The sequence below is a fragment of the Acomys minous genome (genome assembly GCF_964271855.1).
Source record: "Acomys minous genome assembly, chromosome: 8".
Taxonomy (NCBI): Eukaryota; Metazoa; Chordata; class Mammalia; order Rodentia; family Muridae; genus Acomys; species Acomys minous.
In genome coordinates this window covers 41,778,260-41,805,237 of record NC_140489.1, presented here as the reverse complement: position 1 = coordinate 41,805,237, position 26,978 = coordinate 41,778,260, and the positions used below count along the sequence as shown (strand labels likewise).

The following is a 26,978-nucleotide window of genomic DNA, read 5'->3' as shown; positions in this document are numbered from 1 at the left end:
CAAAACTAAGACCTGATAACATGCCCCACCCCACCCCCACCATTCCCCCTACACCCCTCAGTTAAACATATTAGTATGACTCCAAAGGGCCACAGGACTGACAATAAAGAAAACCAGGCAGGCTCCTGTACCCTTCACTGCTTATTAGGGACACCCACAGTACAGAATCTCTCATACAGCCATGAAAGGAACGATAACATTGCTTTGGGGAGCACCTTTGCTTAGTCTGTAACCACTTCTGAGAGAGTAAATCATTTTCAAAGACGAACATTTAATTACAAGTATGTAAGCCTCTGCTTGCATTCTGCTGCCAGAAAAGGAAGAATGGCTCAACGGGGCCTGGAAGTATTTGGGATCATTTTTTTACCTTTAAGTAGATCAGAAGTCATCACTGCCTGATTGAACCAATCTATAATTTTCATATGCAACTTTTCATATTAATATTTCATTTTTACATCCACACACAAACAGATGCTGTTAAAAGAAAAAATAGAACAACACACTCACAGCTAAGACCAAAACCCATCAAGAACAGCAGCTTCCCAGCAGGGAAAATGCATGTTTGCTGCCCTCTCCTGCCACAACAACGAAATGAGGAATAGGAGAGGCTGAAGCCAAAATGAAACCCTCAAGCTAAAGGGAATGGACAGGTCACCGTCCTGTCACACACGCCAATCAAAAAAACAGACAACAAGAAAATGAATTGGTAATATTTATATTTGAAAGTTCCCCACTGATACATGAGGTTTGAGGTTTAGATTACAACTTATTTACAGTAAGTGATTTAAAAAAGAAGTGGGATGGGCTGAGTAAGAAAGAAAATAAGAGAGGAGAGAGGAAGAGGGGAGGAAAGGAAACCTGTATTTGTAGACATCGTAGTACGGGGTGTTCGTTTCCAGGAGAGATGCTGTGCCGCCATCGTGCACAGGCAGCAGCACAAATGAACATCCCCCTAGCTCAAGCTCTGCTCATCCTCCTCTCGAGACACGCAATCCTTCTTTCGGGGTCTCAAAACTAAATGTGGAGGAATATAAACTGCATTGCCAATATACTTATTACAAAAGTCCTTTACGGCTCACTCCCTAACTCCACGCAGAGAAGCAGCTGAGCCAGAATACAAAAATAAAGATATTCATGTGCAAATAAAATGTCACTGATCATATCTGCTGCCACCTTTCCGAAACAGGTGACCGTCACTTGGTGGAAACATCGGTAGTGACATCAAAGGAGAGAAGCTCTTCATGTCCTGGGCCAGGTCAGTGCATCCAGTTAAGAGGGAAAGATAAGCCAGAAGACGACGACCTTCGGAATACTTAGTAATGCTGATGCCAGCCTCCCAGCCACACGCCACTCCCCAACCCCCACACAACTGCTTTCAAAGCTATTTCCCATTCCATAGTGTGATGGAGCCTAGGGCTGTGTGTTGAGTACAGCAGGTGTGATTGTAAGCACTCCCTAGGTCTGCATCCTGGACTGTCGCACGCCTAGGAGGGGCAAAATCACAAGGTATAGAACTGGCATGCTGCTGCCACTTAGGCAAAGAGCCCAAAGAGGAGGAGCTTACCCCTGCTCCTGCACCCAGTCATATTCCGGGGATTATTTCTTTCATATATATTTTATTTTATTTTTTTAAAAAACAGTCAATGTCAGGAAGAGCAAAATATAATCAAAATTGCAAAGGACAATATAACTAAACAATGACGGAGGACACGGGGACACCAGCACAATGAGGAGCGTATGCTTGATCCGGAGGAGACGGTCACTTTGCTCACACAGCCTGCAGCCTGCAGCCTCAGCATCACTCTAAATTACAGGATTATATTTCAGTATTTTTCTTCTTCAAAGGACACTCGTAGTCCCATCCCTGAAACCAATATGGTAGGGATAAGGTTTGAGTGGTTCTACTCACTAGCTACAATATTTGCTATTGAAAAAATATATTTATATATAGTTCTGGAAACTATGAGGCAAACAAAATATAACAGAGCTGAGTTTGTCACAGTTAACTCACAATGGGCGACAGCAGGACTGTCCAGGGAGGGTCAGACAGGGGGCTGCTGTAAATGCAGCAAGTATGTCCTTGAATATGTCACATAGTGCAACAATCGGGTTACCTAGGCTAGCTTCTCATTACCACACACAACATGACAGACGTCACATTGTCACTTTCGGTTGGAAGGGGAAATGAATGTTTCTTCCCAGAAGTTGTCCTGTGAGTTTAGACAGACAGCTCTGATCACATCTTTAAATAGTCTAAAGCTTAGCTTTATTCTTCTCAGTTGGGAATGATCAACAGACAAAACTGACAGGGAGGGTACCGGTGCTGTTTGCCCTTAGCTCTGAGGACAGGACACGGTACACATTTCATCCCCAGGTGGGAACACAGCAAGCAAAGTTTACACTGTCAAAGATACGTGTAATGAAAATCGAAAGTAATGGCTAAAATAGAGCTAAAGGAGAAGACGTGCTATGGGTTAACTTCTTAGCATCACTATGAACTTGCACCTCTGCTCCAACACTTTCCAGGAATTCATACAGAACCCTTTTTAGTGCTCTTTAAAAACCAAATTCATTCCACTGAACCATCTTGTACTTGGTGGTATACACACCTTAAGAAACAAAACAAAACAAAAAACTCAAGGTAGCTAGATGAAAATGTCCATAATTATCTTACTTTTATGTACACACTGTGACTGACAACCTGGAAACACTTCCTAAGTGGCTTTTCCCCTCCTTTCCTTGGAAACAACAAAGCTGTATATATTCTACTTTATATGTAAAAGGAAGGAAGAAAATATACAAGCCCATATTTATACTGTATTTCTACTAAGAGCAGTAAGAGCTCATGTGTTCATGTTAGCTACGAACACAACTCAACAAACGAAAACAGAATTGGCTCTAAGCCGTGATCAGTGCTGCTGGATGTGATGGTTTGGGGTTACAGGCTCATCGCTGTCTCTAACAAGCAAAAGCTTCCTGGAAACAAAGCCCACAACACACACTTGCCAGTATACAGCAATGCAACCGCGTCGGGTAAATGCGTACTGCAAACCAGCACACCAGCAGCTTCCCTACCCAGTAGGAGTCTTCCTTTAATGCAGAGCAGAAAGCCAGTAAGATACATCTGGAGTACAGTCCTAGTTTTTGTTTTTCTGTTTTTCCTTAAACAATTTGGTCACGATGCACCTTTGATATAAAAGCATTTTTTAAACTTTATTATTAATACTCAGGACATTAGGAATTTCCAGATTTTTTTTTTCAGTAGCATTTGTAGAACCACTTTTGGTAACAAATACAGTAGTTAGGAGTATGCATCCAATTCAGAACGCATAATGTTGATCCTGAATCCTTTCTGGCTAACACCAGGGCTGGCGCTTGATGAGCTATTGAACGAGAATCTACAAAAACACTGGAACATGTTTTGTTTCTCCCAGAGGCTGCATCCTCTCTTGCTGAAATACTTTTTAAGTACATATTAGAAAGTAAGGCAACAACTCCAAACAGTTCGTGCTGTTTGCTCAACTCGGTTCCCAATTGGATGCGCAGTCCTGGTGCTCAACGTCATGGTTATATCACTTAGTGTTCTGTCTTTCTCACTTCATAGGATCCGAAAGGATGTTCCTCTGACATTTCTAAATTGTCTCTGGTCTGGATGCACAATGGTGTCTGCAGCTAGTACTGCAGATGCTGAAGCCTGCGTGTCCCACTGCCTGTTTTCAAAGGATTCAAGACACTGATTTGGACTCATCGTATCTGATACAAAGCCCAACGCTCCCTCCACTACCATGCTTACCACCTCTTCTCTTTCTTACTCCTAATCTGAAAACTACAGGAGTACCAGCAACACCTGGCTGCTGGGAAGATATTCACCCAGCAGACAAACTTTCACCAGGGACCTCTGTAATTCATAGCCCCGTTTCACGAGGACATTCGACTCATGAAGATGTGCAAAAGGAAAGGGTGTCAAATTACAGTCAACTTGTCCAGAGGAGGGCGTTATACAAACTTATAAAGAAAGGACAGTCTTTTCTTCCTTTACTATAAATACATGTAACAGCTTAGCAGAAAGACAAGCTAAATTTAAGATTGTTCACATTTGAAAATTTTATCATACTCTCTGCTAGTGATAAATAAGGAACTCCTGATAATGGAATTTTAACATAGCAATTTCACCAACAGATCTCTGAAGACCTTTTGTTTGTTTGTTTTTTAAAGAGGGTTAGAACAATGATTATGTTTGCAAAGTTCTGAGAAGTCCATCTACTGTCCACACTTTGGATTGAAGTCCTTATGTGTTCCTTTACTTAGAGACAGGTATATACAGTGCTGCTGTAATAATGAGACAAATGTGAAATCTACTGCAAAGTTGCACAATACAGAAAACTGTTGCTCCATCTTCTACTACAGAAGCGCGTGACCCCACGGGTAGTGATGTCGCTGTCAGGTTGTTGTTAAGTTGGAATTATCCCATCGCGTCTAAGACCTCTCTTTAACTCCAGATCCTCTAATTTTTTCCACAGTTCTTCACGCTCCTTTTCTTTCTTTTTCTCACTGGGAAGAAACAAAAACCAATGTAAACAACTGAGAGGGTGTGCTGAGACTACCAACAGAAGCAGCCCTCGCCCGCCGACGCCTGGAGTGGCTCTGGAGCACTGGGCAGCAAGCTTCCTGTGCTTTCCTTTTGGGTCTGTCCCTCATGGGGTTCTATCTGACCCCCTCACTGACACAGAAGCAGTACTAATGAACAGCAGAAAACAAGGCTACTTTAAGGTTTACATTAACATCTCTTTATCTATAGAGCGTATAAATTCCAGTACAGTGTACAATTACTGAGAAAGAAAGCTGGAGATGATTTTTAGTACCATACATCTTAAAACCAAGTGCTTAGTGACTTGTAAATGCTCAGGGCCTTGTAGAGCCCAACCTTCTTTCATTTGTTCCCAAATAAACTCTCAAAAGAGATGCTGAAGATGACACTGACTGAAAATGGACAAGATCAAGAAAATACTTCTACTTGCCCCATACTATGCATGCTGAAACTGGTCATTTCTGAAAACATATGATCAAAGTATGTTTATATTATATATTACATTTATATATTATAAGAATAGATTGATGATCTGCATGAAATTTGTGGACACTGGTACTACCATGTATTAAAATTTTAATTGAACAAGCCTTCAAAGTTGGGTAAATACCAATTTACAAGTGATCTCTAGAATTTCAGATTGCATTGTCTGGAAAAGTTTACCACAATTGGATAAGCCAAAACAGGTTCAACAATTTAAATTTGCCAGAGACATTTTGAAATTCCTGTATTTTAAAAAAGCAAATGTTTTAGTATCAGTCAAGTAGGAAGTACATATCAAAGAACACAAAAATGTATTATAAATTAAACACATTCACACTTATTAGAAATATTTCCTCATGGGGCTGGAGAGATGGCTCAGAGGTTAAGAGCACTGACTGCTCTTCCAGAGTCCTGAGTTCAATTCCCAGCAACCACATGGTGGCTCACAACCATCTGCAATGTGATCTAATGGCCTCTTCTGGCCTGCAGGTGTACATGCAGGCAGAGCACTGTATACATAATAAATAAATCTTTAAAACCATAGTTCATCACATGAATTCATATCTACTAACATAATTCACTTCATTACCTCTAGCTTACTGCAACAAACTGGTGAAAAGCAGAGCTAGATAACATTCTGAATTCACAAATTCAAACAGTTCCTAGAGTTCTGTCACCTCAGCTTGAAGCACTGATCCTTGCATACCTCACCTCAGCAACAGTATATTCTTTACACAGAGAAATTCATAAGGATAATGTAAACTCTGCATGGAATTCCAGTGCTAAACACCAATACTTTGCAAAGTCACATCACATTCTCTAACAACAGAAAGCAGGGCTGGCGCGATGGCGCAGTAGTTAAGAACACTGTAGGTTCGGTTCCCAGCACCGCATGGTGGCTCACAGGCATCTGAACTCCACTTCCAGGACATCCTCTTCTCGCCCCTGTAGGCATGAAGCACACATGCATACAAGCAGACAAACACCTATACACATAAAAGAAAAATAAACAAACTTTTAAAAAGAAAACCCCAAGCCAATAAAGTAATTCTCATCCTCCTTGAATTAAAATAAAATAAAGTACCCAAGTAACCTGACACTCCCACTGCAGTTGCAGGGCTGTGGGATCACACAACGTAGTCATCTTCAGCTTCTTATCATAATGAATATCCTGGCACGCTGGGCATTGTTTACTATGTTTGGCTATTTAAATGTAATCTGTAGTGTGAACTTTAGCAAGCATAATGATTTTCAAACATTTACTTATGTAATAATTTTGGCCTAAAACAACTGCATTTAAGAGCATAAGGGACAAGATTATAAAAGTCTCTTATCATTACAGATTTTTTATTTTTAAAATATAAAACTGGAATTTATTCAGAAAAAATATTTTATGTGCTGGAGAGATGGCTCTGTAGATGGCCCTAGTGCTGCTCTTCCCAAGGACCAGGCTTCAGTTCCTATGACCCACACAGTGGCTCACAAATGTCCATAGCTCCAGTTCCAGGGGGGCTCCAAAGTCCTCCTCTGGCCTCTGCAGGCACCAGACACACATGTATGCATATATATACATGCAGGGAAACAGTCATATACATAAAAATTAAAAATTAAAATTAAAAAAATATTTTAGCATGCTACCTCATACTCATACACCTGAGGTAGGAGGATCACTTGAAGTTCAAGGCTAGCTTAAGCTACAGAGTGAGACCCTAAACTCCCCCAAAAGGCAAAAAGCCAAACTAATGTTTTACTAAAGATTAAGTCAGGAAGAGATAGAGACTGACAAGCAACACAGCCTAGAGAGGGTATGGGTTTCCAGAAAGCGGGTTGCTAGCTTCTAGACTCTAGGCTGTAAGCAAGCAATTATCACTTGTTTGACAGTGTAATATGGAGATAATATTAGTCTAAATAAATGCTCTCAGAGAAAAATGAGTTACACAACATAAATTCTATGGCTCATGCAGAATTTTAATGACTTCTTTGGTTTCAGAGAGGAAAGAAAGGGTCTGGAACTTTTATCAACTAAAACTCAGCTCCTCTTAGGGCAGTTCACATGGCCTCATTAGCAGCTGGCACCATGACGTCATCATCTTCCTACTGATGCTGCTCGCTCCAGTCATCAGCTCTGCAGTGTGCAATGTCATTTTTCCAGTGTGTCCTTTCTTTGTCCAGATGAGTGCATGCCGAGTTCCCACACTGCTTTCATACTGACAGCTTTATCTTTAAACTCCACAGTCCTAGCTCAGGACATACTCATCCCCAAAGAAATCGTGCTGCCCACTCCATCTTCTTCCAGCCTCTAGCAATCACTGCTCTGCTCTTTTTATGAGTTTTCCTTTATTGGCCTTTCATATAAATGGAACTATATACTGAAAACAATCTAAATATTTCTCTTTTGTTGTTGTTGTTTTGAGACAGCTCCTGAGCTCGCTATCGGATGACTCCCCTGAGCTCCTGCTGCTCTGCTTCTACCTCCCAAGTGCTGGAGTGCAGATGTTGTCCTGGCCCTAAAACATCTAAAAAGCACTGATGCATTTAGTAGCGCCCTCAGTTCCCCCAGTTCCTCTCTGTGCCGGGGGGAATTTTAAGACTTCAGCACACTGCAATGCTGGGAATCTTGTCAAATTCTCCTCCCATTTCATGTCACGGAGCACTACTGTTGGCAGCCACACCTGACAGTGGTAAAAGCTCAAGCCACCCACCGTTCTGATCTGTAATGCTGAAAAAAATCTGCTGTGAACTGAAACCATCAGCTTCCTGTCACTAACTAGTAAAATCTTATATTTGGCTCTTTCATAACAGCCCCAAACATCCATATTTAATTACTAATTAAGTGTTATTATCACATCTATGGAGAAACCAATACTTGTATCTGCTCAGTACGATCTTCTATTTTTGCTTATTTGGCAAAGGATCATCCTTGTTTCATAAAAACAAACCAAAACAACAACAACAAAATAACAAACAAAAACCAACTTTCATTAAGTAGTCCACTCACTATTAACCACCTTCACACTCTAGCGTATCCACTCAGCCTCACAGCTCTGTCTATTCCTAGTCCCTTTAGTTAATCCTACTTCTTCTCAAGTGATTATCTATTTAGCTTAGTTAATAAAAAAATTACAAAAATAAGTTCACTGTGGATTTCATTAGAGATGAATTAATTTGAAATAAGGCCTGTACGCGCGTGCGCGCGCGCGCACACACACACACACACACACACACACACACACACACACACACACACACAGTGATCCTGGGAACTGAGCACAAGGCCTTTACATACACTAGCCACGCACAGCCTACCACTTAGTTACACTGAAGCTCCTTCAATATTCTCGGTAAGATTTTACACAGGCTTAATCCTTGTTTAACTACAATAGTAACAATTACACAAAATTTTGTTGCCCTATCAGACACAGTCTATGCACTGTTCAATATTGCACCATAGTGTTCCAATAGGCCTTTTAAAAAGTTGTGTTGGTTTTTAATGTGTATGGGTAATTTTTTGCCTGTTTGTTTGGCTATGCATCGTGTGCATGGCTGACCTTGAAGGTGGCCAAAAGTGCATATCCAACCCTTAGGAACTGGAGTTACAACTTCTGGAAACTACTGTGGGTGCCGACCTTGGATCTGGGTTCTCTGGAAGAGCAGCAAGTGCCCTTAACAGTTGAGCCATCTTTCTAGTCCCCTTAGTCCTTTAAAAAATAAATTTTTTCAAAATATTTGAACTTAACTGTAGGGAGAGGAGGGGTATTACAAATGTAGTTGTTTGTTTGTTTTAGTTTTTGAGACAGGGTTTCTCTGTATAGCCTTGGCTATCCTGGACTCACTTTTTAGACCAGGCTGGCCTCAAATTCACATCAGTCTTCCTTGCCACTGCCCCTTGAGTGCTGGGATTAAAAGTGTGCATCACCACGGCCAGCTAAATTTAGCAATTTTTTAACAATGAATAATATCATGAATTAACCGTTATATAGGTTTCAAGTATGATACAGAACTGACTATCTCAATATTGTAATTAATACTATATTCCATGGTTAAACTCTTTTCCCTGTAACTTAAAAACAATCTCTGCCAATGGTCCTTGGCCCTCTGTGGCCGAACTTTCCCATTCATTGCTCTTTTCCTCAGTACCACACAACTAACACATTCTGCATCCACGTGATCAGAGTCAAGCCAGAGAATGACCACTAAGAGCTCTTGTGTGCCTTCCTTAACCTCCCCATTGCGTCTGCGGGGGATGGAATAGGGATGGCTCCACAGGCTCATAGATTTGAAAAGTGCTGTTCCCTTGGTCACCACGGAAGGGTACTATTAGGGGGTGTGGCCTTGTTGGGAATGGGATTTGAAATTTCAAATGCTCAAACCAAGCCCAGTGTCACATCCTCGCTTGGGAATCCTGATGTAGAACTCTCCAGTGCCGTGTCTGCCTGTGCACTGCCATGCTTCCTGCCATGATGATAATGGACTAATTTCTAAAACTATAAGCCAGCCCCAGTGAAATGTCTCCCTTTGTAAGCTGTGCCTTGGTCATGTAGTCTCTGCACAGCAACAAAAACTCTAAGTAAGACAACATTTTTTTTGAAAGTTGAACATACTGGAAAAAAATAAACTTGGGCCAAACATGAAGGCTCACACCTTTAATCAAAGCACTCAGGAGGCAGAGGCAAGCAGATCTCTGAGTTTGACGCCATCCTGATGGGCAAAATATATTCTGAGACAGCCAGGGATACCAGAGAAACCCGGTCGTGAAAAAACAAAATCAGCAAAAATAATAATAGTTATTATATAATAAAAGTAAAATGAAGGAATCACGTAGATAAAATCAAGAAAGGCTGTTGGCATCGGTCTAGTCTTAAGCACATCACTACTTTCTTTTTTATTATATATATTTTTATTAATTTATTCATATTACATCTCAATTGTTATCCCATTCCTTGTATCCTCCCATTCCTCCCTCCCTCCCATTTTCTCCTTACTCTCCTCCCCTATGACTGTGACTGAGGGGGACCTCCTCCCCCTGTATATGCTAATAGGGACTACTTTCAAATAGACTTCAAATTGAAGTTTCTATTCTTTTCTCTGCTCTTTTAAGTTGTTTGTTGGTTTCTAGACTAGAAAGTAAGAGCTGGATAAACAGTGCCTGGTCTGGAGTGCCTGCACTGGAGTAAAGTACACCAATTTTAGTGTCAGTGGGTTAGCAACAGGAGTCTGTACAGAGGACTAGTTCCTGGAAGTGAGTGTGAAAGACCAGTTACGTGCTAGGCTCTTTTACTCTGTGGAGGACAGAAATAAGGGGAGAAAGAAAGCAGGCTTCATCAAAATCATCCCATTACAAAACCATCTTACTTTGCGGTCCACTAGCAAGGACACAGCTAATGAGCATGCAGAAGTGGAATATGTACATAAATACACTGCTGTTTATGATCTGATGTGCAACCAGGCCAACTTCAGCAAAGAGTTCAGAAAGGACTCAATAGCTTTATGCACAGCAGACAAAAGAGCTTTAAAAAGTTACCGCTGACGATCTGACTTGTATGTGGCTGTCAGCTCATCAAACATAGTGCTGTTCATTTCCATAAAGGCCTTCAACACGTTGTACACCAACGCCACAATAGCCCTGTGAGGCAGAGAAGGAGAACACACTGGTTAGTCTTTCACAATGGGGTGATGAATAGAAAAGCGAAAGAATAACTCACACGAGTCAGTGCCTCCTCTATCGTACATACATAAACCCTTGGACTCAATTTTTCTTTGACAAGTTCATATACTTATAAAGTGCATTCTGCTCATCTTGACCCTTCTAGCCTCACTGCTGCCTACAAACCTCTTCCCCGCGCTCACGTAGCACAGGCCAGCCTCCAACTCAGTGTGCAGCTGAGGGTGACTCTGAACTCTTGATCCTCCTGCCTCTGCCTGTCTACTGCTGCGACTATGGGCATGGATTACCTCATCTGGAATCCTGTTTCCTTTTATACAGTTAATTTCCACATAAGACACTTGAGAGTTTTGTTTTTTTAAAGATTTATTTATTTATTGTTATGTATACAGTGTTCTACCTGCATGCCAGAAGAGGACATCAGATCACATTATAGATGGTTGTGAGCCATCATGTGGTTGCTGGGAATTGAACTCAGGACCTCTGGAAGAGCAGTCAGTGCTCTTAACCTCTGAGCCATCTCTCCAGCCCCAAGATTTGAGTTCTTTACTGTTCACAATCTTCCTAAGAGATGGCAGAATTAAAACCTAACTTTGCACTTCCAAATTAGTGGTGCCCAGAGCAGACATGCTTATGACCTGCATAACATATGGGATGCATAACAAATATAAAATAAAGCAGTTTCAGGGTTTGGGGAGATAGCTCAGGCACACAGGTATACTAGCACACGCATACACACGCACACAAAATAAAACCACCTCATGTCTACCTGTAATCCCAGCACTTGGGAGGTAGAGGTAAGAGCATGGAGAGTTCAAGGTCACTGTGGACTACATACAGAGACCATCTTAAAACAAAGAAACAACAAAGACAGACAGAGCAGTCATATCCTAGAAACAAGTATCAGTGGTTAAAAAATACTACTTTCAAAGTAATAATATACCTAATTTAGAATCAGAAGCTGTCCCTACAGAAATGAGCACGTAACTCACCATGCTGAAAGACAGGCTGCCAAGCCCCTACCAGCTGCTTTTCCAGTGTTGCTGCACTATTCCGTCTGTCCCTGCTCACCCCTTCTCCTGGCCCAGCGCTCATGCTGAGAACTGTGAAGCCGATGCTGGGTGTTCTTGGCCATGGAGCACTACACACTCAGAAGCCAGGCTGCAGGACTATGCTTATCAAGCAGAGTGCACTCTTAGACCACGGGAGGACTGTACCGTGACAGACTCGAAAGCTTCAGACTAGGCAAAAATGGCATTTCTCTTTTCAAATCTATACAAGGTTGCAACAAACTCCCATCTTACTAAGAATGGATCTCTAAAAAATGAGGCCACAGGCTGAAGATATGGTGCAGAGCATGTCTTTTATAGCAGAGAACCCAACAACCCGAGTTCGGTTCCCAGTGTCCCCTATGGCTAATCACAAGGATCTTGAAGGATTCAGTGCATGCAATCTCTCAGAAATCCGGGGGGGGGGGGGGGGAGAGAAACCAATGGATAGAAATGGAACAAAACAAAACTTAAAAAAAAAAAAAAAAGAGACCATGTGTTAGTGGGAGGTCTGCTGCATGGCTTCTGCCCAAAGAAGGGAACGTAGCTACGTCTCAAGAATGGCAGCACTGGAGAAGCTGGGGTCTTGAGCAGTTACCAACACTAACTACAGCTGCTCTCCAGACCTCCCGGAGAAATTCTATACAATGAAGCTTAACAGTTCTTTCTCAAAGTTTTATTAATATAGAAAATACCATAGTTAAAAAATTGAAAGACTGTTATTTTACAACTCTATGCTAATTGAGTTGTACTGATTGACCTATACTTATTAATTCTTCAATGCCACATAAACCTTTCCTTTATTGCATAGAAAAGCATGCAAAGGCATCTTGATATAGAAGACTTTAGCTCTCCTAGAGCTAAACTAAGCTTGCCCTTTAAGATTTTTAATTGTGTGTGCCCTGCTCTAGTTGGGAAGTGGACAGTTCTATAAAATGCCCATCTCTTCACAGCCCCTCAGTCTCCTGATGCTGCCCCTGGTGAAGGCTCCTGTGGGCCTCGCTCCTTCTGCAGCCTTGTCTCTAGCAGTGTTCATTCACCCAAAGGCCTCATGCCTTTGCCCTCCCAAGCCCAGGGGTCTCAGAACTTGCCAGGCACAGCGACACCTGTGTGCCTCTTATATGCTAGATGATCCCTCTCGGAAGGGCCCTTCCCTGTCATTGCCATCCAGCAAACTCCATTAACATTTGAACGGAAGCCAAGTATGGTCATTCTCCAGCACTCAGGAGGCTGAGGCAGGAGGATCATGAGTTTGAGGTCAGCATGGCCTGTACAGTAAAATCTTGCTTTGAACTTAACACATTAAATTTGAGCCCTGACAGTTGATGTGCATCCTTTGAGGCTCCGGCACATTCCCAAAACACATCTGGCTACCTTCAGATGGGTCAGAAAGCCTCTCCAGCAAACATATTTTAACTCAATGGCAGGGCTATGTTAAAATAGTTGTTTGCTTTGCAGTCCCCCAACCAGCAAATTTCCAGGAGGGATTTTTTTTTTTTAAATCTTGTTACTGCGCCTTGAGCAACGGCCACAGCATCTGGTGCACAGTGAGCTATGAAACATTTTACTAATGAAAAGAGGAATGGGGAAGAGACAGAAGGCCAAAGGGGAGGGAGAGGGAGAGGAAGAGGGAAGGGGTAAGGATGGCAGGCAGCTGAGAACATACGGATTCCAATGCTCTTTGGAGATCCTGTAAAGGCTGGAGAACATGATGGGGAGGATGACGTTCGAGTTCTCTTCTATCAAACTCATGATGTATTCATTATTCCAATAATAGAGTGCCCTTTCTGCCACCTTAGAAAAGAAAAAGAACAATGGTAAAGCAAACTAGAGTCTTCTCAAACAAAAGTATTTTAAAAAGCTATTTTTAAATTATTCAATCAAAAGTATAATTAAACATTAATAACTCTTTACATTTTGTGAAGATTTATGATCTCGCCGAAGTTGCCAGGTAGTTGGTTCATCAGTTTGGGGAGGAAAGGATTTTTGTTTTGTTTTTCCCTGACTGTTAACTTATCTTCTCCTTCAAGTCTACACTTCCCATCTATTTCCACTCTTCCCTGAACAGGTCCCACACATCCTTACCCTCCACGCCCTCATCCAGCTTGGCCTTCAGAATTCCTTGTCTGGCTTAGGTCTTGCTATACTTTGAGTCTCAAATGTCCCCACAGGCTTATGCCCGCTGTGGGAGCTCCTGGGGTGGGGTCTGGCCAGAGGCGAGTGCCGTTTGCTTACTGCGCTGGCGCATCCTCTGCCCACAACGTTGCCATGCTCTAATTTCATCTGCTGGGCTTGAGTTACTCATCTTGGACTTGATGAACATCTTTTATTTAGAATGAAGAAATCTTTTTTGTTTGTTTGTTTGTGTTTGTTTTGTTTTTTGAGACCGGGTTTCTCTGTGTAGCCTTGGCTGTCCTGGACTCGGTTTGTAGACCAGGCTGGCCTCGAACTCACAGCAATCTGCCTGCCTCTGCCTCCCGAGTGCTGGGATTAAAGGTGTGCGCCACCACTGCCTGGTGCCTAAGAAATCATGATTTAGAATGAAAGTAACACAAGATTACACCCACTGACAGCCTGTCTAGCTATAGCACTCGGCAGGTTCACACACTGCTGACAGCTACTGGTCCCAGAGCACTGCGAAACAGTCTTCAGTGTGCACATTAGAAACCAACCAGCCTCCAGACTCTTGGCTCCCGTAAGTAAGTAAGTAAATAAGTAAGTAAGTAAGTAAGTAAGTAAGTAAGTAAGTAAGTAAGTAAGTCTCTGCTCTTGAGGCTATTTGGTCTGGAGAACTCTGTTACGGCAACTTGAGCCAACCATATACTCTTTTCCCACTCTTCCTTCCTTTTTTGTTAAGTCAAACCCAGGGCTTTGCAGGTGCTAGGCAATGCTCAACTAGTGAACTTCACGCCCAGTTTAACAAATTATCTTTCTTTCTCAGCTTTGAGTATCATGTAAGCTTCCCTGTCATTTTTTTTTAAAGGACCTTGGTCTGCACTATACCAAAGAGCCTGGTGAAAACAGAAAAACAAACAGTCCATATGTTTGAGCTCCAACAGTTTAGTGTACTGCACACAATCTTTATACACTGTTCTGAACTTTTCTATTTGCACCCAGTGTGGACACTTCACAGAGCAGTGTTCTATCTCCTTTCCCTTTTTGTTCTGTGTGGTATAAGCACAAGCTTGATACACTAGCATGTCTTTAGATTTAAGAATAGAAACAGGGCCTCCACCATCAAACTACAAGTGTGCTTTTGTGCTGCTGAACAGTATCTTTAATGGCAGGCGGGAGGGTGAGCCTGCTAGGTTTGTAATACAGACTTCCAGTGACACAGCCACAGGTAAAATAAGCACTGTGACCGACTGGTTCCAGGCTCTCAGATGAGGGCTCCACAGCACTACAGCCAAGACCTCAAAGAAAACTCAAATCCCAGGGCACCTTCCCTGTGCTGTCCTCAAACATCCACAAGGAGGCAGAGCAGGCTGTGGGAAGGTCATGGACTTCAGCCATTTTAGCAAAAAGCCACAGTTAAACGAAAATTCATCTATACCCCCTTGTTAACTTGGAACACTGAGCGAGGCATGCAGAGCCTCATCAAAGCAGTGGGAAAGAGCTTGGTAGGTTAATCTTCATTTTCTCTTTTCCCTCCCAAGCATTGCTGACTACTCACACACTGTGGAGGAGCCCCAGCAGCTCCCTTTAAATGAGCTTAACCAGTTAAGTGCTTTTATGGCTACCAGCTTTGGCGCTCACCTCATGCCTTCTTGCAGGGTACTGCAGGAATTAAAGTTAAGAGACAGAGCCTGCTGGGAGCAGATGCTCAGAATCAGGTGACTACTTGTAGCAGGGGCTTAAGAGAACTCTGACTGCCTCTTACCGAAGCCCCAAGTTCGGTTCCTTGCACCCACATCAGCCAGCTAACAACTACCTGTGACTCCAGCTCCAGGGGGATCTGAGGTGTCTCTGGCCTCTGTGGGCTCTGCATCATGTACTCATGCCCAGTACAGACACATACATATACATAACTAAAAATTAAAAACTAAATCGTAAAAAAAAAGGGGGGTAGGGGGCTAGTGTCCATGATGTTTCCCCCAGTACAAATGAAGGTAGCCAAGTGAGTTCACACAGCACTCACCACTCTGGCTTGTCTTCTCTTTACTACTAACCTGAAAATGGGGGCTAGAAACACACTTGGCAATTTGTTTAAACAAAGGTTCTTGGATTTTAACAAATTGTGATGGTTCAATCACATCCAAGATTTCTTCCAGCTCTCCAAGGAACATGACCTATAAATAGAAACAATATAAAATATGAGATTCACTACTAAAAATTCCACATGATCAATTTTATTCACTATTTTAAGAAAAATGTACACATAAAGCAAAGCAAAGCAAACTAACTAACTAATGAACCAGACATTATTCTATTTATTTTGGCCTGGGAGGATGGCTCAGTGGGTAAGAGTGCTTGGTATAAAATCATGAGGACATGAGTTCAAATCCCGAGGCCCCACATAAGAAAACAGGCCAAGCCATATGGCCTGCAACTCCAGTGCTATGGGGTGCTGAGACAGGAGGATTTCAGGGTTGGCTGACTGCCAGCCTACCTCCAAGCACTATGACGAGTTACTGTGTCAAGAGTCCTTCTCTGGCCTACATATGCAAACTCCACCCATCCCCAGTCACACAGAGAACATGCTCACTTCACAGAGAACTCAGCACAGGGCTTTCTTTTAAAGTAACCGACTGGCCGTTGCCTCTTCAGCCCACGGCTAGCAATGCAGACATTTAACACGCCCACACAACCCTACTTTTTAAAATAATGGCTGACACTCCTGAACAAATGTGAATTAGTCCACAACACCACAATAGAACTCGACAGGCAGCTGTCATTCTGCAAACTCACCCATGTTAAGGTACCACACCAACCACATCAGCACACACTAACCTGCTTTCTATGTTTACGTGTGCACACGTGCACACACTCTCTCCCTCTCCCCTCTCTCTAAAGCACAGTGAATCTCATGGCCTCAGGGCTGCATGCAAAAAAAGCTTGAAGATCACACAATGGGGCAAGATAAATAGATTTAGACAGTTGTATAAATAGAATGGAAAAATAATAAATAAATACCAGTTACCTATTTACCCATGAAAAATAACATTGGGAAAAGCTAACTAAGCAACTGAAATATGAAGAACGAGGCTTCTTTTGTATCCTGAGGTGCAAAGAGCAGCAACGCAGATTCCCTTTAGCTCATGCTGGATGGAGTAGGGGCTAGGATCCCAGCTGATGTGAGAAAGCGGCTCTTCCTATACACCCAGGCCTTTGTCAAGACACATACACTCTCTTGGGACATAAAGCTAACAGGTGACTTCTGTTTCCAGGCCAGAAAGAAAGGGCTTCAGATCTGGGGTGGAGACAGTTAGGCTCCACTGAAGCTACTGCTTGGGGCCTCCCTACAAACACGCATGCAGGACACACCTGCTTAGGTGACTATATGGCCTCATTCCCAGGCATGCCAAGGTAACATTCTGCTGTGTATTATGAGACTATACACAGTAAGCCTTCACCCACACTATGGTTTAACACAAGGGCTACAGGGACAGGCTGCTCAGGAGTCCTTCTGGAGGGATAGCGATCCTTCCGTGCTATGCAGAGTCACAGCAACAGAGGCAAATAACGACCCAGTGCAGCTTGGCCAGGGTCTGCAGTGGCAAGAGGCCCAGGGTTCAAAGTTCAGGAGGCAGGTTCTTGTCCATTGGCACGCTCTCACTTAGTGTGCTAGGGTGTGCTAGCTAATCTCTCAAAGCTTGGATTTTATCACTAGTAAAAATGAGAGCACCGAGGGACAAACCTGGGCTTGGAGGGGCATGCGTGAGTGCTTAGCCCATGGTGAGTACACAGGCAGAGCACTCTTTGTACTGCTGTGGTCTCTGGTGTAAGTACTTACCTCTTTTTGACTGCATGTTTTAGGCCAAAATTTCATTAACCCCCTAATAACCTAAAAGAAAAAGAAAGGAGAAAAACAAGACATTTAATGTTTGACATGATTTTAATAAAGATTTTTTTTCTTAATTTTTCTTTCACATTATGGAAAGAATAAAAATTGCTTACAGGTTCTGTAAGTGAAGGGTCTTTCTCCAGAAACTGTACTATACAATACGCCAGCTGAACAGGAAGGAGGAGGAAAGGATAGAATGTTATTTCTACACAATAAAATCTAAAAGCACATAGCACCAACACATCTCAAAAGCATCCAGACTCTGGTTTAACTTTATAACCACTTCATGTGAACCCTCATAGAAAGTAAGGTGTTTTGTTTTAATTTATATATTTACAATTGGGATCCAGCTATGATGCCCAGGCTAGCCTTGAACTCCTGATCTCAACATCATTCTCCTGTCTCAGCTTCCGAGTAGCAGGGACTACAGCTACAAGCTATGTTTTCAAGTCAGTGACAAAGTAGCAAGGCTCCAGAGGAATTTTGTTCTTAAAGAGCACTGAGACAAGATTTCTGAGGCTACTGAAAAGTGGGGCTGGAACATCTCAGTCAGCGCAGCCTGAAGGGCTCTCATAGGACATTCAAGTTCCGGCTGCCTCTCAAGCTCCGGGCTTGCATTCCTGTGGGGAAGCAGGGCCTTTCTAAAAACCCAGCAACTGCCTGCGAGGGATCCTGAAAACATGGCTCTCTGAAAAAGTCAAAGGTTACACTTGCCAAAGCCAGCATCTGGGGAAGGTTCCCAGTCATAACAGGAATTCTTTCAAATAACCATGAAATGTTACAGCCCGTGCACAGACTAAAGAGACGCTTTCTAAAGGGCTCAGAAAGATGGCTGAACAGGAAACCTACCCTCTTTAAAAAAACCAACATTTTGATGGTATGCTAAATCTAGAACATATGGACTAATTTTTTTCCTCAAAACACAGAGTTTCACATTTAAGAGCAACACTGCTTAGAAAAATGTGTTACATTTTAATGCAAACTCAAAAGAGAAAGGAGCCAGAGGCTTAAAACACTAAATTTAAAAATATCATGGGATCAATTGTGCCCTCCAGTGCCGTGCTTACCATGCAGTGAGTGCAGTGATCAGTGCAGAAGCCACAGTGAGGACAGCACAGGACATGATTAGCTCACTAACTACTCCTTTTATGTATGTATCTGTTTGTTCCAAGACAACTTGCTACACAGCGAAGGCAACCCTCCTGCCTCAACCTCTAAGTGCCAAGACTACAGTTGCCAGTAACCCATCCTGCAAGGTCTGATTTTTTAAATTAATGAAGGATTTATAAAAAGGAAGATGTGAAAATAGTGATAGATTTGCTTACTTCTGAAAGTGTCTACTGTGTGTACAAAGTGAGCAGAAGAGGGCAAAAGGCAACTGTCAGCCCAGAGCAAAGAGAGACAGGACCAAGTATTATTAATTCAGTTCATTAGGCAAGGCCCACATCTGCCTCCCTCTACTACAGTCTCCCCCCGCCCCTTTCAAGACAGGGTCTCTCTGTGTAGCCTTGGCTGTCCTGGACTCACTTTGTAGACCAGGCTGTCCTGGAACTCACAGTGATCTACCTGCCTCTGCCTCCCTAGAGCTGGGATTAAAGGCGTGCGCCACCACAGCCAGCTCTACTACATTCTCACCGCTTTCCATATACACATGTTCTACAATGGGCAATCTTCGCAGGCAACCTTTAGCATGGAAGTCTGCTGTGATATAACACACAACAAAGCCCATCCCTACCTTAAAAATAGTTGCATGATTCTATGGTGTGTGGGGGGAAAAAGGCATACTTTATTATTTTCTTTGGAGAATATTTTTAACTTTTAACATACTTTTCCTTTAAAAAATAAATAAATGAAAGAAAAACCAATATCCTGAGAAACACTAAGTGCACAAACGTTTCACTTTGTTTCAAAGGCTGTACGTTAGGCTAGGAGAGGTGGCTTACCCTTAGAATCCCAGCACTCAGGAGGAAGACTAGAGGACTACAAGTTCACAGCCAGCCCTGTGACAAAGGAAGTCTTTGTCTCTGAAAAGTTTTAATTTAAAGTTCTACCTGGGCATGGAAGAGCGATAAACTCCTGACGGTGTGCAACGGGATCAACACTTTCACTAGAAACTGTTTGTGTTCTGCCTTAAGCGGTAGAGCGAAGCCATTGATAATACTAGGGGGGAAAAAAGACAGGGTTAGCAATGTCACTCCCACATTGAACTCAGAGAAGCTGTTGTCATGATTTATAGTCATCCAAAGATCACAGCGACTCCTCCCACCACTGACATTTGCCACTTTTTAGTTACTTCAACAAAGGTCATTTATTAAGCAGGAAATTTAACAGAAGTAAATTTGATGATGAGCATTCAACATATAGGCAGATGGTACCCCAAAGCTTTTTACCAAACCCATGTTTGTCCTCTCTCTGCTCCTCTGCACAGCCGCCCTCCCTGCTAACTTCCTCTTAAGGCACGAGCCCTCCATCTCTAGACCACCCTGCAGGCTTGCTCTTTCAACACCCTTGCCATCTCCAAACACCATTTCTTTTCATTTTTGAAACCTCTGCCCAGCCTTGGGAGATCACTGAGATGAAGCAGGGAGGCTCCGCCTCCTTTTCCGCCTCTTATTAAAAGGAAAGACTAAGCAATCACCCTTCCTGGGTATGTCAGCTCCCAAACCCACACAACAGCTGCCTCCTCCTGCTTTGTTCCACCTCTGAGGGCAGCAGCTGTTCAGAACTGCATACCTGAGTATGCAATCATCCCAATTCATTATAAACCTGCTTTCAACAGACATGAAAGGGCAGGTGGCCTACAAGCTAGGCCTGGAAAATGAGGTGCTTTGGTGTCACTGGCCTGCCACCCAATTAGATTCCATCTCTGAGTAAGCTGTGAGCTCCCTTCTGGTCATTATGGGGGAGTTAACAATTTGTAATTATGGAACAAAGGAACAAAGTTAGCCCTTTGGAGTCACTTGGGAAACAGGTAAGCACACATGAGAGAGACCCAAGGTACTTGGAACAGGAGATCCAGGCCAGCATTCCTTTCTGCACCTCAACTTGACCTTCAGAACAAGGCTCTCCTAAAATCAGCAAGTAATAATAGCAAATACTTACCTTCCTAATATTTCCAGCAGTTCAGCTACACCATTGAAGTGTTCTGTTTCATAAACGAACCTAAGACGAGAAGGACGAGAGAAGAAAGGGGGGGGAGTAGGCGAGAGAGGGAAGCAGTTTAGCACATCACTGTCAACTACTGGAGGGCTACTTAACACTTCTGAAAAAACAGGAACTTTGCTCTCTTGTGTGCCCACCATCCACTCACCTTAGAAAAATATTGTTAATTTGTTTTCGAATAAATGCTCTAAGCCCAAGAAACTTGCCATAAATCCTATGCAAGACTGTTTTTAAATAGTCCCGTTCCCGAGGGTCTTCACTGTCAAATAGCTCCAAAAGCTGTTGTAAATAGAAGGAGAATAAAGACTGTCAGTGATGGTTCTGGTGAAGAGTTTAGAAAGTCTATCGTTCACTAGTTATAATCCTTCTATTCCCTTCTTCCCTCCTCAGATAACCATTACACCCAGTACAGGAGTCATCGTGGTCTTCAGGAAGCCAGCTACACTGGTCAAAGGCTTTATTATCCAGGAAGAGACCATGTTACAACAGCAGTAACAGTAACAGTCAATGCAGTGCTCACGTGATCAGCAGATAATTTTCTTTTTTTTTTAATTTCTGTATTTTTAAAATTTTTTTATTAATTTATTCTTGTTACATCTCAATGGTTATCCCATCCCTTGTATCCTCCCATTCTTCCCTCCCTCCCATTTTCCCCTTATTCCTCTCCTCTATGACTGTTCCTGAGGGGGATTTCCTCCCCCTGTATACGCTCATAGGGTATCAAGTCTCTTCTTGGTAATCTGCTATCCTTCCTCTGAGTGCCACCAGGTCTCCCCCTCCAGGGGACGTGGTCAAATTTGAAGCACCAGAGTTCGTGTGAAAGTCAGACCCCACTCTCCACTCTACTGTGGAGAGTGTTCTGACCATTGGCTAGATCTGGGTAGGGGTTTAAAGTTTACCACCTGTATTGTCCTTGGCTGGTGCCTTAGTTTGAGCGGGACCCCTGGGCCCAAATCCAGCAGACCATTTTCTAAGCAATCTACATAGGCTAGTTCTTCTGTGAGGTAGTTTTTGTTTTGTTTTGTTTTGTTTTGTTTCCGAGACAGGGTTTCTCTGTGAAGCCTTGGTCTGTGAGGTGGTTTTATCCTTGCCTTACAGATGCACAAACCGGAGCATAGAAAGTTTAAATAACTTGCTGGTGATGTCATAGTGAGAAGTGTTAGCACTGGGATTTGAACCCCGACTGGGAGTGCCTAAAGTCCTCAGCCTTCAACGCTGTATGTCACTAACTCTTGGGCTTTTCAGTATGAAAAGAAATGTAAGTTCCAGTTAAGCCCCTCAGCTCTACCAGAAGCCCAAGAAGACGAAACAAACTAACCCAAAGCAGACACTAGAATTACCAACGATCCCAGCAATGATGTTAGTCTGAGCTGTTACCCAAGTGTGCTCAGGGTGGAAGTCTCAGCAAAGTATAAACATGGTCTATGCCTGTATGTGTGGATGGCATGATTTAGGTCTTCGATCATTTATAATTTCAGCAGAACTCTGATAACATGGTCTCTAGTCTCATGCCATAAAAGAGAATCTTAGGCCAAGTAACAGGAGCCACTATGGTTTCAACCCAATCCCTGTAAGAAATCCCAGGGTTCTTGCTTTTCAACACATTAAGACTAGTTGAAGAGGTAAGAATAAAGCTCAACGGCAGCGTACGACACACAAAGTACCGTGCTCACATTCCAACAGAGGTGGGTGGAGCGGGGTGTTGCCAGCATGCTGAGCACACCTCTAGCCCCAGCACTCAGGACACTTAGGCTAGGGGATCTTAGAGTTGAGCTAAGGCTAGCCACATAAACCTGCTATCAAACAACCCACAACAACAAAATTAGCTGACTCTAAGATTTATATGGAAATGCAAGTCACCTAGAAGAGCCAAAGCAATTTGGTAGTAAGAGGACTCAGGATTCTCACTGCTCAGTTTTAAAATTCAATATAAAGACAGGAATCAAGAATCTACTACTGACGTGATAAATATGCATGTTAGCAGAACAGACTTAAGAGTCCAAGAACACATGCTCTAATTCATAGTCGGTTGGTACCATGGGATGCCACGACATCTCAGTAGGAAATGAAAGGGTCTCCAACTAAAGGTGCTGGGACAACCAGACTGCCGCACATAAAACACTAAGTCAGACCTCTAGCTCATACTACAAATTCAAATGGGCTCAAGACGGATAACCAACCTAAAGACAAGAGTAAATGACAAATTGAAGAAAACATAAGAATAATCTTCACAACTCGAAATCAAATGTATTTTTTAAAAAAAAACTCTAACAAGAAACGCACAGCCAACAATAACAACAACAAAACTAAAAGCATTTGTGCTTTAAAGACAGTAAAAAGATAACTTACAATAATAAGAGAAAATACATGTAGAACACATGTGATAAAAGGCTAGTAGTATCCACAATATATAATGAACATCTCAATAACAACACAATTCCAATGGAAAGATAATAGCAGCAAAAAGAGGAGCGGTTCATGGCACCCAGCACTCCTTGAGGATGTAAGGCAGTTTATAGTTGCTGGGAGAAGCAGAGATATTTTCTTCAATGATATCGTTCCTGCAAGCAATCCTAATTAAACTCGCCTGCGCTACCCCCACAAAAAAAAAAGACATGAAAAAGGGAGCCTGGTTGAGAAGATACATTATGTAAGTGTATGAACATGTCATAATGAAATCCATTACTGTATTTAAATACTCTATGTTAATAAAAAATTTTAAATTTTCCGAGAATGAAAACAACTCAACTTTGTTAGTCAGTTTTTAAACTTGACAAAGGATGGTTGCAAAGATATATCCCAAAGAAGGTAGAGAATGGCAAATGAATACATGGAGAAATGTTCCAATCCATTAATCATGAAAAAGCAAATCAACGTAAGAAAGTGGTGGCCTTCACTTATTGTTGGCAAGAATGTAAAATGGCGCTGTCTGGAGGACAGCCTGGTAGTCCCACGGGTCCACACTTCTAAGCCACTCCATCCCCAAGTGCAGAAGGCACACATCCAGACTAACAACTGACAGTACAGAAAGCACACATTCATACAAAAACTGCACATACTTGTTGTTCACAGACACAATACTAAAAACAGAAAGTATAAAGCACAATGCCAGCTGAGTGTAGTGGTCACGCCTTTAATCCCAGCTCTTGGGAGGCAGCGGCAGGTGGACTGCTGTGAGTTCGAGGCCAGCCTAGTCTACAAAATCCAGGACACCACAGAGAAACTCTGTCTTGGGGAGGGGGGGAAGAGCACAGTGACCATGAATAGATGAAGGACGAACATTACTCATAGAGAGAGTGAAGCACTGTGAGTCCTCAGATTATCGTAATAGAGATGAGACTGCCAACCACCGTGACAAGTAAATTAGACACAAAAGGGCGTAAGAGTCACAATTATTCCATTTACAAGAAATACAACATGTGTGAGAACAAGTTTATATTTCCTCTGGAGATAAAACAATATTCTGCAACTATACAGTGAGGATGGTTGTATATTCCAGCAAGTATGTTTAAAGTTACTGAATTGGAGGGCTGGGGAGGTAAGGGACCTGAGGTCAATTGCCAGGACCCTTGTAAAAACCCAGGTGGTGCATGCTCATGACCCCAGCACTGGGAGAAGGGGACAGAATGATGCATGGGGCTCACTGGCCAACCAACCAGTGAGTCACAGGCCAGTGACAAGTACTGTCTCAAAGGTGAATGGCAGCCAAGGACTGATTGATTACTGGCCTCCACATGCACGCACATATATGGATGCACATACCTGATCTTCCATACATACATTTAGACACATAGATGCAGACTACTGAATTGTAAACTTCAAAAGGGTAACATTATGTTATACAGATCTGTTACTTTGTAAAAATGATATTGGAAAAGTTTCTCTGGGTGAAGAACAAATTTGGAAGCACCCCTGAATGTTATTAATTCTTAATATGTCCATCATATTGCAATAAAATAAAGCTCAGCATGCAAATGAAAGCTTCCTCCCTTCATTCTCACAACAGGGTGTGTGTGTGTGTGTGTGTTTCTGCATTTGTGACTATATATATTTATACTTAAATTGAGTCTAAGGAATGGAGATGTAAGGCTGAGCCTGGCAGCAAAGAAGGGACAGTAATCACACATAATAAACATGATTTTGTTTTATGTTTCTGTTTGAAGAAAGATAGTTCTAGGTAAAATTAATTAACCTAAAATAAAGTACATTCAAATATGGTAGGAAGCAAAAATTAAGGAATAGTCTTCTAAAATGGACAGTGAGACAGTATCTGAGCTTGGCTTCACAATGCTTGTCATCCATCATCTGCTCTGTTTGTTCTAAACTGAGTATTTTGAGTAAATATTTACTGGTGTATATTAAGAGGCAGCAAATGGGTAAGGAGGTGCCAGGGATATAGTGATATGCAAGTCGGAAGCTAGTCTAATGGTGGATAAAAACAAACAGCACGAATATTTCAAGATGCTGACAAATACATAATGGATCTATCTACTCTAGTTGGGAGAAGTATTGTAACAAAGAAGGCTTTCCAGGGAAAGTGATATTCACGGTGGCACCCCTACACACACACACACACACACACACACACACACACACACACACACGCGGACAGGGACAAGTGTTTGTATTCATCAGCTCTTTGTCATTATAACAAAACACTTAACCCAAACTACTTACAGAAAAAAGAATGTTGAGGGTTTTTTTTCTGGGTTTTTTGTTTTGTTTTGTTTTGTTTTGTGGTTTTTTTTTTTTTTTTTTTTTTTTTTTTTTGGCTTTTTGTTTTTTCCATCTCAGTTTTGAAGGCTGAATGCCCAAATGGCATAGCATGCATAACTCCACAGCCAGGGCTACCCCAGTGAGCACACTGATAAGGTTGTGATCAATTACACCACAACAAGGAAGTGATTCCATTATAGCTCCAACCAGGAACAGAAAGAGACAGACATTGGTGTCTTATAAGCCCTTCCAAGAGTGCGCCCCCAATGACCTAGGGACCTTCCACTAGTCCCCACACCTCAAAGGTTCCACATCATTTCTCCAAACTGTCATCCTGAGTACCAAGCATCCAAATGGAAAAGACCCTTGGCAGGGGGATGGGGTCACTTAAATCATACCCAAACCAGTGCAATTTTCCCAAGGGATGTGGGTAGGGAAGGCAGCTGCCTACCTGACAGATGACACTGTTAGCAATAACTGTCATATTTCTCCCCATTTAGCAATAAAACAAACAAGTATATACTGACATCTTTCCTTATGCCATGGATGCCCTTGCTGCTGGGCTCACAGAGTGCTGGACAAACTCCAGCTAACTATGGGAGGCAACCAGTGAGTTAACAATTTACTTGCACAGGAAAGCAGTCTTTAAAAAAAAAAAAAAAAAAAAAAAAAAAAAAAAAAAAAAAGCATGTGGCTTTAACAGGTCGAAAGGAAAGGGAGGGGTATATGCATCTCTGACAGACTCGTTATCTATCTCTTTATGCAAGAGATACTCAAAATTACACAAGACCCATCTACTGCATTCCAGTCCTTGTTTGTGGAAATTATTAACCTTTTTATGTTCTACTTTTTAATCTGGCTTCTACTTTAAGTGGAAGGGCTTAATGAGTAATATGCAACCAACCTAAGAGGTTTATGGGGGTGGAATGTTAGCAAAACTTGAATTGATTGTGCTTCTGTATTGCTAATCTAAAGAGTTTAACAGCTGTACAATTAAATAAAGATCACTTAACTAGACTCTCAAAAAAAAATAAAACAAACAAAAAACAAAAACAAAAGCGAAACAACTCTCTCAGTGAGGACCTTTGCAAAGTCCTGTTAGATGCACTGGCCTCTGCAACAAAGAAAGAGGAGCCTCGCTATTCGGTTGCTTCCTGCTGGCCAGTACAACACGCTTCTGACAACATTATGATGAGGGAGGTAAAAACAAAAGGATAACAGCATGTGGGCCCAAACTGGGCGGAGTGGAATGAGTTCTGGTGTCTAAAACACCAGATTCCATCCACATCCATAGATTATGTCATCCACAGTATT

At 42.3% G+C, this 26,978-nt stretch overlaps 1 protein-coding gene across 3 annotated transcripts in view; it reads right to left on the bottom strand.

Moving 5' to 3' along the window:
- Window positions 1-3,187: 3,187 nt before the first annotated feature.
- Window positions 3,188-26,978, bottom strand: part of PPP2R5E (protein phosphatase 2 regulatory subunit B'epsilon) — a 144,967-nt gene continuing 121,176 nt past the window's right edge. For all 3 annotated transcript variants that reach the window (XM_084791630.1, XM_084791629.1, XM_084791631.1), the window contains 9 exons: window positions 21,097-21,227; window positions 20,889-20,948; window positions 19,838-19,946; window positions 17,900-17,953; window positions 17,736-17,786; window positions 15,952-16,071; window positions 13,449-13,576; window positions 10,593-10,694; window positions 3,188-4,551 (listed from right to left, as the gene is read on the bottom strand). In XM_084791630.1, coding sequence (XP_084647756.1) covers window positions 4,452-4,551; window positions 10,593-10,694; window positions 13,449-13,576; window positions 15,952-16,071; window positions 17,736-17,786; window positions 17,900-17,953; window positions 19,838-19,946; window positions 20,889-20,948; window positions 21,097-21,227 — 855 coding nt within the window. In that variant the 3' untranslated portion in view covers window positions 3,188-4,451. The remainder of the gene's footprint in view (window positions 4,552-10,592; window positions 10,695-13,448; window positions 13,577-15,951; window positions 16,072-17,735; window positions 17,787-17,899; window positions 17,954-19,837; window positions 19,947-20,888; window positions 20,949-21,096; window positions 21,228-26,978) is intronic.